At 38.3% G+C, this 13,829-nt stretch overlaps 1 protein-coding gene across 1 annotated transcript; it reads right to left on the reverse strand.

Moving 5' to 3' along the window:
* Nucleotides 1-6,460: 6,460 nt before the first annotated feature.
* On the reverse strand, nt 6,461-10,001 carry LOC125197940 (uncharacterized). Its single transcript, XM_048096448.2, has 10 exons — nt 8,853-10,001; nt 8,702-8,758; nt 8,503-8,595; nt 8,305-8,397; nt 8,106-8,198; nt 7,906-7,998; nt 7,706-7,798; nt 7,360-7,601; nt 6,721-7,260; nt 6,461-6,647 (listed from the first exon to the last, which is right to left on the reverse strand). Exons 1-10 carry the CDS (start codon nt 9,838-9,840, stop codon nt 6,525-6,527), a joined length of 2,415 nt encoding a protein of 804 aa, XP_047952405.1. The 5' UTR covers nt 9,841-10,001; the 3' UTR covers nt 6,461-6,524.
* Between the last annotated feature and the right edge of the window lie 3,828 nt (nt 10,002-13,829).

Below are 13,829 nucleotides of genomic sequence, written 5' to 3' on the forward strand. Positions count from 1 at the left end.
CTGAAAGTGAAGCATGGTAGAAATTTGCAAGTGGCGGTGAATGAATTTGTATATTGTAATTAATGGTGCATTGACAGGAGTATATATGTATTGGATTTTCATTAGGACTATTCTTATAGATTTGGTTCGGTTTAGAGCATCTCCAATAGCGGCTAGCCTACTGGCTAGTCGATTCGCGTCGCTAGCCGGTCAGCTAGCCGAACTATTGGAATCGGCCAGTGCAAAATCGGCGAGAGAATAGGCGAGCGCACGCCGATTTGCGAGCGTTGGCCGATGCGTTGGCCGCCATTGTGGCGTGCCGATCGGCGAGCGATCGGCCAATGCTATTTTTTAATTTTTTTATGCATTTTTTTTATTTATTGCATTTTTTTAATGTATTTTTTTATGCATTTTTTTATTGCATTTTTAATGTATTTTTTTTATGAATTTTTTTAATTATGTAATTTTTAAATAGGCACACAGAAGACGGGCTAGCGAGACCCCCGTTCGGCTAGCGGCAAACTATAACGGATTCAAGGCATACTAACTTTTTTTAATGTATTTTTTTAATAAATTAATGAGGAGTAGAGTGGGGCGGTGGCTCGTGTGTGGAAGTCTGGATTTTTTTTATTATGTAATTTTTTTGATTTTTAGTTAATGTACTTTTTTTTATTTAAATTAAATTAATGAATTTTTCCCGTATATGTGTCGTAAATTTAATTCCGTATTTTATGTTTAATTCCGTAAATGTAGTTGTTTTTGAATTATTTTAATTGCGGCTAGCCTGTGGCTGGCCTTAGGCTAGCTTATTTGAATAAAATGATAATATGACAGGTGGAATTTTAGTGCTGATGACATGGCAGGGAGAGATAGTGACTAGCTTGTGGCTGACCCAAAGTGATGCTCTTAGATTAAGTTTTGTATTTTGTTGTTGTAGGAAGGACTACCGTGTAATGCCTTTATCATTAAATGTCAGTATTATTTAATTTATTAATCTCCGTTTCTATCCCTTTATCTTAATTTTGTTGCTTATACAATTATATGCCATATATAATATCACAAATCCCATATGTAAATTGTAAAATTTAAAAAAAATAAAAACATGTCTTTTAATTTAAGTCCATAATTACATTACTAAAAATCAGTATAGTGTAAATAAAAAATAAAATTAACAAAACTTACAATATAACTAATTAAATACAAATTCATGGTTAATAAATTCCATAATACACCTATTTAGAACTTTCAATCCATACACATACAAATATTTGGTCACCACTAAAAGCCGCCAAATCATCACCTAATAAGCCCATTATCCAAATTCAACATAATTGCAAATTAAGTAAACAAAGCTCAAGACTCTTAATGAGATATTTCAAAACAGTGTCCTTTGCAAGGCACTCCGCGGCAACTTCAGCCATCCGTTTTATGATAATCATGAATTCAATGCATAGCATCATCTCATCAGAAAACAGAGTTATCTCTTATGTGAAAAAAAAACAGGATTTCACTAATCAACGAAAAACAGAGTTCTACCATTGCAAGTGCACTAAGAGGGTAGTCTGTTCCAAGTCTAGCATCAACAACCTTCCTTATCTCGTCTTCTATGAGCTTTAGTATTGCATATATTATTGCATATTGCATATTGTCGGACCGCCACGAGAGGGTTCACTGCTCGATCAGTCTGGGACGGGTGGAGGACGGTGGCGATGTGGCGGCATTCAAATTATGATTGGGAATTGTGAAGCAATTGGAATCGATTTTGAAAATTAGGGTTAATTAAATTTTCAAGAAATTCAGCTCAGAGTCATAGATGAACTTTTGGCCCCTATTGTTTTTAATTTTTACTTTTGAGAATTGGGAATTGTTTTTTTACTCCTACTACACTAATTTTGAACTTTTTGCAGAGCAGCTCCTTCAGCTCCATTACATCTACGATTTTCAAGTTATCGCTTATTTAGATTCCAATTCATTTCTTTCTGTTATTTTTCTCACCTAAGATTTTTCTGCAGCTTTTAAAAATTTATTTATGCGCATTCCTACAGTTTACAACTTCCATTCCAATCCCTTCTTGGGTTAGTTAGTACACTACACGGCCATGATTAAATTACCTATGCATTTGGACTCGAATCAACTGAAATCTGGAGAATGGAGATGCACTTTTCTTGGAGTTGAAAATAAAAAGAATTTCTCTTCTTCTTGCGCAGTAAACCTTACAAGTGTACACCTTTCAAGTTTATATTTTGAATGGAATATGATTAACGAAAAGTACAGGATTTAAATAGAGTTAAAATTTAAGTTTTAATCTTTTATTTCTTTTTTAAAAAAATATTTACATGGCAATATTCTAGTATTTGTGTTGTAGGATAGGTTGTTTTGTACCTTTGACCTTTTTTCTGTTCACTTGAATTTAAATTGACCTTTTTACTTGAGAATATCAACCGAGACATTAGAAATTTTGAGTTTTTCTACAACTATGTGAGTCCTAATGGAAGAGCGGCTCTGAATGGTGAGGAAAACATACCTTCGGCCTTGATTAGATGTCGTCGCTGAGATCAAATCAGTGACCGGAAATTTTAGTAGTGCTAAACTTGAAAAGTGAATATCATTGGAGATTTTGGAGAAAGTGCACGAAGAGAATGAGAAGTTCGATTTAAATCACACCTTGTATGATGGCTAAATAAACAAATGCAATACTTAAATCAAAACAAGTGAAAGTAGGAAATGCATGATAGGGACTCGAACCCAACCGGGAACCAGGCGACGATGAGCAGCCCATTCACGCCCGAAGAAGTGAAGATCCTTGAATATCTTTAGTTTATTATATTTCCATAGCTAGACTTATTTCTTGTTATTTAATTATGTTATATTTTGTATTCTTTTGATATCTTGCCTTGCAAGATATCGTTTGGGTCTAGTTTATAATATCCTCGGGTTTTCTTGTCGGTTCTTTCCCGAGACGAACTAGGAAGGTCGAACCGTCTAGGGTTGCGGATTCTATAAATACTAGAATCCCATAGATAATTAAATCATTGAGAAATATGAATTAACTTCTATTCTCATTCTTGGTTCCGAAACCTAGCACTCCAACTAGGTTTATCTTCCTTTTGTTCTTGTTACAAACGGTGTGCCGAATCACGATAGAACGAGGTTCTATCAATTGGTGCTTTACATTAATTACTCTTCCTCCATAAAAATTGATCTCTCAAAATTCCTCAATCTTCCTCACGCCAGTTAACACAAATCTTTCTCCAATCCGTCAAAAACTCATTGCACCCAGATTTTTCTCTACATACCATGCCTCTTCTCGAGGAATCACACCAAAATACTTCTCCCACAAGTTCAATGATGATGGAAACAGCCGCCAACAGAAAAATTGAGGAAACCCTCACCAAACTGTCAGCCTCCGTCGCCATCGCGAGAGCGAAGGAGCCACCAGACCAACAACTAGTCGCAACATCTCCGCATAGTTGGGCGTTCCTTCCATCGGTCACTAAAGCACCGCTTGTGCCCGAAGCCCTACCACGCCTCCGTCTCAAACCCCCACGTTTTGACGGAGAGAATGCCCCGAATTGGATTAATAAGATCCAAACGTACTACAACCAAGACTACACACCGTTAGATGAGCGTCTTTATCTTACACAATATTTATTCGATCCACCAGCATCAGATTGGATGGAGTATTGGGTGGAAAATAACAAAGGAAAGGGTTGGGATGACTTCTTGTCAGCCTTAAAGCAACGATTCGATCCTGATTTGTACGACTACGTCGGTCGATTGGCTACTCTCCGGCAAGCTTCTACAGTCGAAGCCTATCAGGCATCGTTCGAATCATTGCTACAAAAGGCTTCTCACATCGGGGATGCGACACTATCCTCTTTGTTCATTGCGGGTCTCAAATCCCCGCTGAAGCAGGTAGTCCTCATGCGGGGGCCTAGCACACTCAAGGAAACTTTCACCATCGCCCAGACATTAGACCAGCGACAACCCAACTGCACAATGGCGTTTCCAGTCGTGAACCGGGAGCCCATTCGCCCGCCACCGCAGCGAAACGAGGAGGTCAAACATGAGGTATTTGCTCCGCCTTTCTTTGACGTGGCAGTTTCATGTGTGGTTGATGACAATCAGTTAGATGTTCTACCTTCAAATGAGTTAATGGATTCTTCGTTTGGAAATAAATTGGAGGTGGAATTGGTTGAGAATGATGCCCTCGTTGGCATAGATTGCACAGTGAACTCTAATAGGGTGCTTGACTTGAAGCATGGTCAGGGAGATTGTGAGGAGTCGAGGAAGAAGATTCACATGACATTGTCGATCCCATTGAATCTTGAGGTTGAGGGCCCGGTTCGTCTTTCGGATTCTGAATTATTTGCGGATATTTTACTGACAGAGAATGATGATACGGGACTGCCCTGCCGAACAGCCAACTCTTCCTCGTCTTTCGAGTCATCGGCTGATGAGGAGCAAGTTGTCCGTGCTTCTCATTTGAGCAGCTCTAGCTTAGAAATTGTTGACCATTCTCCTCTAGTGCATTCAGTAATTCCCAAAAGGGTTGAAGCTTCCGAAAGCTCCAATAGCTTGAATCATCGTTCGACATCAGTATGTTCCGATTCTGATACTGGATTTCACATGAAGCTTGTTAAATGGTGTGATGATGAAGATGACGATGGTTTTCTTTATGTTGAATCTGCACAATCTGTGAAAGATTTTCCATATTCAGCAACTCCTACACTTTCTTATAGTGATGATACGAAGTCTTATGAAACTCAATTGGGTGAATGTATTGACACATCGATCCTGCAGCCGCATCTGCTTACCCTTGAGGTGGAGAGTTGTCTCTTGGATTTGATGAATTCCAAGATGATGGAGATGCCCTTTTCTGGAAATGCCGAATGGGGCCAGAGATTTCGTGATGCGAATCGAGACATGTTTAGTGCCATATTCAATATTTTTGCTTTTCTAGTTCGTGCACCTAAGTGCTATTCAGGTAACAAATATGGGCACTTGGATAGGATTTTACTTGATGGCGAAGGAAGCCGAGATACTCTTCAATTTGGTAGAGACGAATGAGTTCACATATTTGACCCAGGAGCCCTTGAAGTGAGAGTTGGTTCTATGGGTTCCTTTGCAGTTTTTATGGTTCTGGATCACGACATGTGGAATGTTGCATATGGGGAAGCTAGTATCCGGCTGGGCGATAGTCGAATCGGTGAGAGCTCAAGCAGACCTCAATCTCGCCCACAATTCCAGCAGGTTCAACTGTGTAAGCAATCGGTTTTGGTGATAGAGAACAGACATGAGAATAGATCTATATACATGACGCTGTTCGAGGTCTTGGAAATGGACGAGGATGGATACTCTCTGGTGTTTCACATGACAAACTTTCATTTTGTGACGTCGTTTCTGTGGGGACGATGGCCTTCCGTGGTGGCAAATGCTGATCGTGAAGTTGCTGAAGCAACTATGGAGGACCGACCAAATGACTGTGTAGACACTAAGGTATTTTGTGAGGCTGTAGCAGAAATCAACAATGAGCATGAAGCCATTGGAGCTGGAATTTATGCCCTGAATGTGGCAGATGTGATGATACGATTTCCAAATTCTACTCATTCCTATCAATCGGGTGATGAGGATCCTTCACCGAGTGTTGTCGATCTTTATGCACCATATAATGATTGTGGTCATTTACATGTAGGTGAACAGGTGTTGGAGCTAGAATCGTTTTGGTTTAAGGATAAAAGCTATTTTGACTCCCACCTTGAGGGCAAGGTGGATTTCAACCGTGGGGGAGTTGATAGGGACTCGAACCCAACCGGGAACCAGGCGACGATGAGCAGCCCATTCACGCCCGAAGAAGTGAAGATCCTTGAATATCTTTAGTTTATTATATTTCCATAGCTAGACTTATTTCTTGTTATTTAATTATGTTATATTTTGTATTCTTTTGATATCTTGCCTTGCAAGATATAGTTTGGGTCTAGTTTATAATATCCTCGGGTTTTCTTGTCGGTTCTCTCGAGACGAACTAGGAAGGTCGAACCGTCTAGGGTTGCGGATTCTATAAATACTAGAATCCCATAGATAATTAAATCATTGAGAAATATGAATTAACTTCTATTCTCATTCTTGGTTCCGAAACCTAGCACTCCAACTAGGTTTATCTTCCTTTTGTTCTTGTTACAAACGGTGTGCCGAATCACGATAGAACGAGGTTCTATCAATGCAACACAAAAATCAAATTGAGAAACCATAATGAAGATTTTGAATCATAATCACTGGGTCCATTTTCAGCAATCATTTACCAAATACACCATACCCAATCACACGTGCGTCACTTAAATCCTCCGTGTCTGGCTAACTGAATTATGAAAAATCAGACTTGAGGCATTGTGAGACACATTTTCGTCTGAAAGAATTTTATAGTTTGAGTGACATTGTCATTTCTATAAGAAGAAAGGGAATCAAATCCAATGAAAAGAAATAATCACAAAGTAATTTTTTCATTTATAGTAATAACTTAAAATAAGATGCAATCTCAGTTGTTTTCAGCCCTGAGAGTCTTGTGATTTGGTTTCGTGAAGGCACAGCTCAAGATATTTTACAACTCTAACCATCTTTCGATCATAATATTCTTCATCTCGAAGGCACGAACGTGCAACTATAATCATCTGTTTTAAAAAGAAATCATTGTAATCATGAAAACAAATGCAAGAAACTTATCAGATATAACAAGTTATTTACCTTCATAACAGCATCGGGCGGGTACTCTCCTTTTAATCTAGCATCCACAAATTGATGCAGCCCCTCTACTGCTGGTTCTGAGTTACTACTATCATTTATATTACTACCTGTCAAGAGCTCAAAGAGAATCTCACCAAAGTTGTAAACATCAATTTTCTGAGTGATGTGCGAATGCATTACACAATAATTTTCCCTACAATAGCGGCATAGAGTCGGCCATAGAAAAGGATCAATTATCTTAGCAGTATCATCATCACAAATTAAAATATTGCTGGATCTGATGTTATGATGGATCAATCCCATGCCATGAATGTAGCATATTCCTTTTGCAACCCCAAGAGCGATTTGGATTCTTTGGGACCATGATAAAACCGGATATGGCTTTGAGCTTGAGTCTATGCCTTGCTGTTTATGAAGAATGTCGCGTAGGGACCCTCGTGGAGCAAAATCATACGCTAAGATCTGCAAACTGTGATACCAATGATAAACAACTAGTTCGACCACGTTCTCATGCTTTAGCTTAGATAATGATCTTGAAACCTATAAAACCAGGTGTTACAGCCACATTAGTCACTCAAAACTAATAAAACTTTTTCATCCAAATAAGCCAATCTAATACTCCATATAGCTATTCCAAACCTTTACTCTGGACTCAAATCCATGCTTTGACGTGCAGTAGCGCCACCTTTCAATATTTGCATCCAGTCCATTTTCTATGACTCCTTCAAAACTATTAGACACGGGTGTAATATAACCAGCATCAATGCCCTTTGCCTCACCAAATATAATGAAATAGACATCATCTTCTTTCATGGCAGTAGCGGGGATGTCCTTTGACATTTCATCAACTTCAGCCTCATTTTGATCCTTTGGTGTTGATTCTGTTTCACCAAAACCAACACATACAATATAAAGATCGATAAATACAACTTGAACATCCAACATTTCTAAATTATCTATGCAAAGAAAGAACTTTTATACAAACCATCTAATGGAAAGGCTTCTTTTGTGGCGGTGGCGGGGATGTCCTTAGACAGCTTATCAACTTCAACCTCATTTTGATCCTTTTGTGTTGATCCTGTTTCACCATAACCAACCCATACAAAATATAAAGATCGATAAATACAACTTGAACATCCAACATTTCTAAATTATCTATGCAAAAGAAAGAACTTTTATACAAACCATCTAATGGAAAGGCTTCTTTTGTGGCAGTGGCAGGGATGTCCTTTGACAGCTTATCAACTTCAGCCTCATTTTGATCCTTTTGTGTTGATCCTGTTTCACCATAACCAACACATACAAAATATAAAGATCGATAAAAACAACTTGAACATCCAACATTTCTAAATTATCTATGCAAAAGAAAGAACTTTTATACAAACCATCTAATGGAAAGGCTTCTTTTGTGGCAGTGGCGGGGATGTCCTTTGACAGCTTATCAACTTCAACCTCATTTTGATCCTTTTGTGTTAATCCTGTTTCACCATAACCAACACATACAAAATATAAAGATCGATAAATACAACTTGAACATCCAACATTTCTAAATTATCTATGCAAAGAAAGAACTTTTATACAAACCATCTAATGGAAAGGCTTCTTTTATGGCGGTGAAGGGGATGTCCTTTGACATTTCATCAACTTCAACCTCATTTTGATCCTTTTGTGTTGATCCTGTTTCACCAAACCAACACATGCAAAATATAAAGATCAATAAATACACCTTGAACACCCAACATTTTATAAATTATCTATGCAAAGAAAGAACTTTTATACAACCTTCTAATGGAAAGGCTTCTTTTGTGGCAGTGGCAGGAATGTCCTTTGACAGCTTATCAACTTCAACCTCACTTTGATCTTTTGGTGTTGGACCTGTGTCGCCATAACCAACCAACACAAACAATATCAAGACCATTTACCAAAACTTGAGCATCCACTATTTGTAAAGTGTCTATGCATAGAAAGAACTTATACATACCAACTAGTGGAAAGGCTTCTTTCATGGCAGTGGCAGGGATGGTCTTTGCTGTTGATCCTGTGTCACCATAACCAACACAAATACTCTCAGGATCATTAATCACAACTTAAACATCCATTATTTTTTATATATAGAAAGAATTCACATTTACCAGCTCGATTCCGAAACGGCCAAAACTGTAATTTTTGTGCCGTCGTTCCTTTCCTCTCCTGTTGTTCAAGGGCCAACTCAAGCTGCACCACAACTCGAGACATTGTGAGTCGTTTCTTTGGATCAAGATCCAAACATCCTTTAACAACCTCAACAAATGTCTTCAAGCATTCTTGTGAGATATCTCCCTTCAAATTTGAAGCTACAATCTGATAAGCTTTTCCTTTTCGAATTTTTTCTTGAGCCCACATGCTCATATACATCTCATCCTCGGCAAGATTTTCTTCAATCGCTGGTCTCCCACTCAACACCTCCAATAATACTATCCCAAACGCATAAGTGTCACTTGCCCTTTTAAGTATACCGCTGCTAAAATAACTTGGATCAAAATACCCAAATGAACCCTTAACATTTGTGAAGACATGGCTATGTGAGATATCAAGCCTTAAATGTTTGGCCAACCCAAAATCCGAAACCTTAGCAACGAAATTTTCATCTAAAAGGATGTTAGTTGGCTTGACATCACGGTGTATGATGGAGCAACCAGAGTGAAGATAGTCCAAACCTCGTCCCGCTCCAATACATATCTTAAGTCGTTCATTCCACGAGAGACTTGAGCCGCCGTTGCTATCACTCAATAGCTTGTGAAGGTGATCTGCTAGCGTTCCGTTCCACATGTAGTCATAAACAAGAATCATCTCACCCTGTTCATCACAGTACCCTATAAGAGAGACTAGATTACGATGTCGGAACTTGCTTAGTGTTTCAATCTCCGCCGCAAATTCTATCTGGCCTTGCCCTGTCCCTCGAGTCAGATTTGATGCTAGCCGCCGCTTTATAGCAGTTGCCTCATTATCAATGAAGCCTTTGTAAACTTTACCAAAACCACCCTTTCCAATCACATGCTCCTCGCTGAAATCTCCGGTGGCTAAGTTGAGTTCAGCAAGTGAAAATCGACGGCAGAGATTCTCAGAAGTTGATGAATTCATCTTTTCAGCTGATATTGGTGATTGCCAAGTAGCCGGTTCGAACTAGAAGAAGCACAACAATGGCATACCAGAAGGTAATAATAGCCTGGGATTGGGTTCTGGGGACATATCATTATCTGAATTTCTGGCCTGTCATTATTAGTTGTAATTGGCATGATTTCTTTGAAAATTCAACAAGACTATGTTAGCCATGCATTACAAAAGGAATGCTTGTTTTATGTGTAAAACATAGAAATCAATTTGAAATAGAAAATATATATACTTATATAGCACATACATAAAGTAGTCAATATACCAAAATACCTACTACTAGTAGTATTATTTTGCTATTGTAAAATTAAATTAAACACAAAATTATGTATAACATATTATATTATGGAGTACTTATATTATGTTTCGATTCAATTTAATCTAAATTTTATACTCCCTTCGTTTCCTCATAGTTGAAGTGGAACTTTTCAACTTCAACATGGAGTTTAATAAATGGATATTTAGTGTGTTATGTAGATAGATAAAAAATAAGAGAAAAAAAAATAGTGAGAATAGTGTAAAAAATGAATAAAGTAGAGAGAATAATTAAAAATGAGAAAAGATGTTTATTATTGTTATATATTGAAAAGAAGTTTCTAAACAAAAAATTTACTCAACTATGGATCAACGGTTTAAACTAAAATTTTAAAATTTTAATAATTGAATTTTCAAAACACACACGCACTGATATGGATCTACGGAGACCGAGAACAACGAATTATCGCTTCAACCGCAAGAGTAGTCGCCGCCTCAGCCTAGTCAGCCGACAGCGAAGGAAAGACAACCAAAAGAAAGTGTGGACCTCCCAAGAGATATGGTAGTTAAGTTTAGTCAATATCTAGTTTAGTTAATTTATTATTTAGCTAAGCAATATCTAGTTTAGTTAATTTATTATTTAGGCAATATCTAATTAGTTATTTTTATGTTTTTGTTTCCTTTGTTGAGTAGGAGGTCTAGGGCGTATAAATACCCCTTGTTTCACATATTATGAATAAGAAAGAATTAGATTTTATTATCTCTTCTTCTCTCCTCTTTATTATTGGAATCTTTGCCCGATCAAAGAATTTTGACTAATTATAATTTCAACGAGACATTTAATTTTGTGAAATTAAATGATATAACGTCGATCTACGTTCGAAGTAGATGACCGTGGTATATTCATTTTCTCAAATCCGATTCCCATTGAGTGAGAAATAATAGATTAAAGTTGTTCAAAATTGCAAACTAATTAAATGAGATATGAGAGATGCAATGAGATTAATTAAGAGAGTTAATTATCCAACATTGAAAGTAACAAGCTTATTAATCAAGTATTCAATAAGAAGGATTATTACATGTAATAATTCTAGTGGACTAAGATGGGCAGTAGAGCCCACACGCGCGCACATGCGCCCGCCCCGCCCCGCCGCGAGCCCGAGCCCTTGCCCTTACCCATGGTCGTCAGCGAGCCAAGCGGGATGACACCTCGTAGTATGACCCCCTGCAGTCGAAGCTCTGCCCTCTCCTCCATCTAGTTCGCCGGAGCTGTGCCGAAGCGGTGGTGCTTCACCAGAGACGTAGCCGTTTTATCTTTGGGGACGAAATGCCAATCCGAGAGCACTACCGGGGCGTATCTCGTCTTGCGGAAAGAGGACTCCTCGACTCGGCTAAATACTTTCACGGTTTTACTGTTTCGAATTCTCCTTGTAATTCAGTTTCAGTTTGTTCCTTTGTATTCTTTCTTTTGGGTTGTATTACGCTATGTCATCTCTTGTAATTTCAGAAATCAACAGTCGCAAGACGAGATAACCTTCATTTTAGGGATGTCAATCGGGCCGGCCCTACTCGGGTTGCCGGTCAATCGGGTGCGGGCTTGCCGGGTTGTGATTTCTTTCGGGTTGTAAAAGTTTGGCCCTAACCCTAAAAGCTCGGGATTCGGGCTAGCCCGACGGGTTAATCGGGTTGCTACCGATAAGGTTAAGGCTCGAACAATCCAATAAATCATGATGAAAATTAGTTATATTTATAAAATATAAAATATTTCATTATGATAAATTTGATATATATGCTTAAACTTAATCATAAAATACTAATATTTGTAATATTTCGTGAAATTTTAATGCATGTTAAAAATTTAAATATTCTTTTAGTGAGATTAATTTATTTAACAATTATTATATTAATAAAAGTTTAATATATAATTTATATATTTACCATAAAAGTGAAAGTAATTTTTTTTAGTTATCTATGTCATAAAATTAGTCAACGAAGTGTCGAATTAGGAGTAAAAAATTAAAAAAAATATAAATTTTACCGGGTTATCGGGGCAGCCCATCGGGTTTTCGGGTCTGGCCCTAACGGGTTGCGGGTTAATCGGGTGCGGGCTTATCAACTTTTAATTTTATCGGACTAGAAATTTTCGACCCTTAACCCTATAAATTTAGCGGGCTATTCGGGCCAGCCCACGGGTTGCGGGCTATATTGACATCCCTATTTCCTTTGAAGGGATTTGGACCTATAAACTGAAACTAAAACTTTCGAAACTTAACACATTTGCTGGAGATGTCGACTGAATTCAACACTGCTGCTGCCACCACTCCGGCCACCACCACCGCTGCCACCCATCCATCATGTCGACCACTGCTCCGGTCAACACGTCGTCGATTCCATCGATGATGCCAACCCCCGGGATCTATCAATCTTCATCAACAACCCCTTGCACTACAAAAAAGTCGCCAATTAGTGACGGAAAAATCTGTCACTAATCAGTGAAATTTCTTCACTAAACAGATTAGTGACAGATCAAGTTTGGGCAGATCCGTCATTAATAAGCTTGTGGGTAAAATATTTTAGTGACGATTTTTTCGTCACTAAATTTACTAATGACGGAAACTGTAGGCCACTACTTGGCATTAGTGGTGGAATAACCTGTCACTAATTAGTGACTGACAGTTTCCAGTCACTAATTCTGCCACTAGTTGTTGAGCTATTGGATTGATTCACTTGGATTTTACATGATTTTAGAGGGTAGTTTTACTTGGTTTTGATCGTATATTGTGTATTTTGAGACATGGTTTATAGCTACTTCTCTATGTTATTAGTATTTTGACCATTTTGTGAAGAATGTGTAGAAAAAGGGTCGAAAATGAGCTTAAATGGCGAAAGGAGGCATCCGGGATGAAAAAGGACGAAAACGCAGTACATAGCTAACGACTCGCCAGCTTCGCCCCATTACCCACCTGGCGACTCGCCAGGTCCTTCGCCCAGAATTGCCGAGAGCTGCTGGCGACTCGCCAGCTTCAGCCTTTAACGGTCGCCAGGTTCGGCCGACAGTTCTAAACAAGGAAATTTCGAGCCCTATTTAACCTAATGTGCATGGGACGCCTCTTACAGCATTCTACACGCCTCCACCCCAAAAGTACTACTTTTTCACCTAGGAAGAAGAGAAGAACGAGCAGAGGACGAGTAGTCATCGCAAGATTGAAGACGAAGCCTCCAATCCGCCCAATCCAATTCTAGGAGTTTCTACCTTTAGTTTTATTCTTGTTCAAATAATGTTTTTGAATATTTCTTTGACTTTTGTGTTGAACATGAGTAGCTAAATCCTTCGTAGAGTTCTACGGGGGAGATACAATGATTCTTATGTTTAATTGATTTCCTTTTTCTATGCCTTGGCTCATGTGGTTATTTTGACTTCTCTTGTGCTTATACATTTATTTGATTGATCACCTTATAAATGCATGTGGATTTTACTACAATACCTGAGAAGTGAGTAGTTTAATTTGAAAGAAGAGAAGTTGACGTCTTTGCCAATATAATCGACAGATTTGAGCCTTTGAATGAAGCTAAGTATCTTAGGAGCTTTTAGGAGTTGTTACCTTAGTTCTAGGAAGGACACTTCGGTTCTAGGTAGCAATCTACAAATTATATGCTTTGAGAAAAGATATAGTTTTACCTTAGTGATAGCTTAATAACCATTG

The sequence above is a fragment of the Salvia hispanica genome, chromosome 2, assembly GCF_029641045.1.
Source record: "Salvia hispanica isolate PSC_SH4W2 chromosome 2, Shi_PSC_v1, whole genome shotgun sequence".
Classification (NCBI taxonomy): domain Eukaryota; kingdom Viridiplantae; phylum Streptophyta; class Magnoliopsida; order Lamiales; family Lamiaceae; genus Salvia; species Salvia hispanica.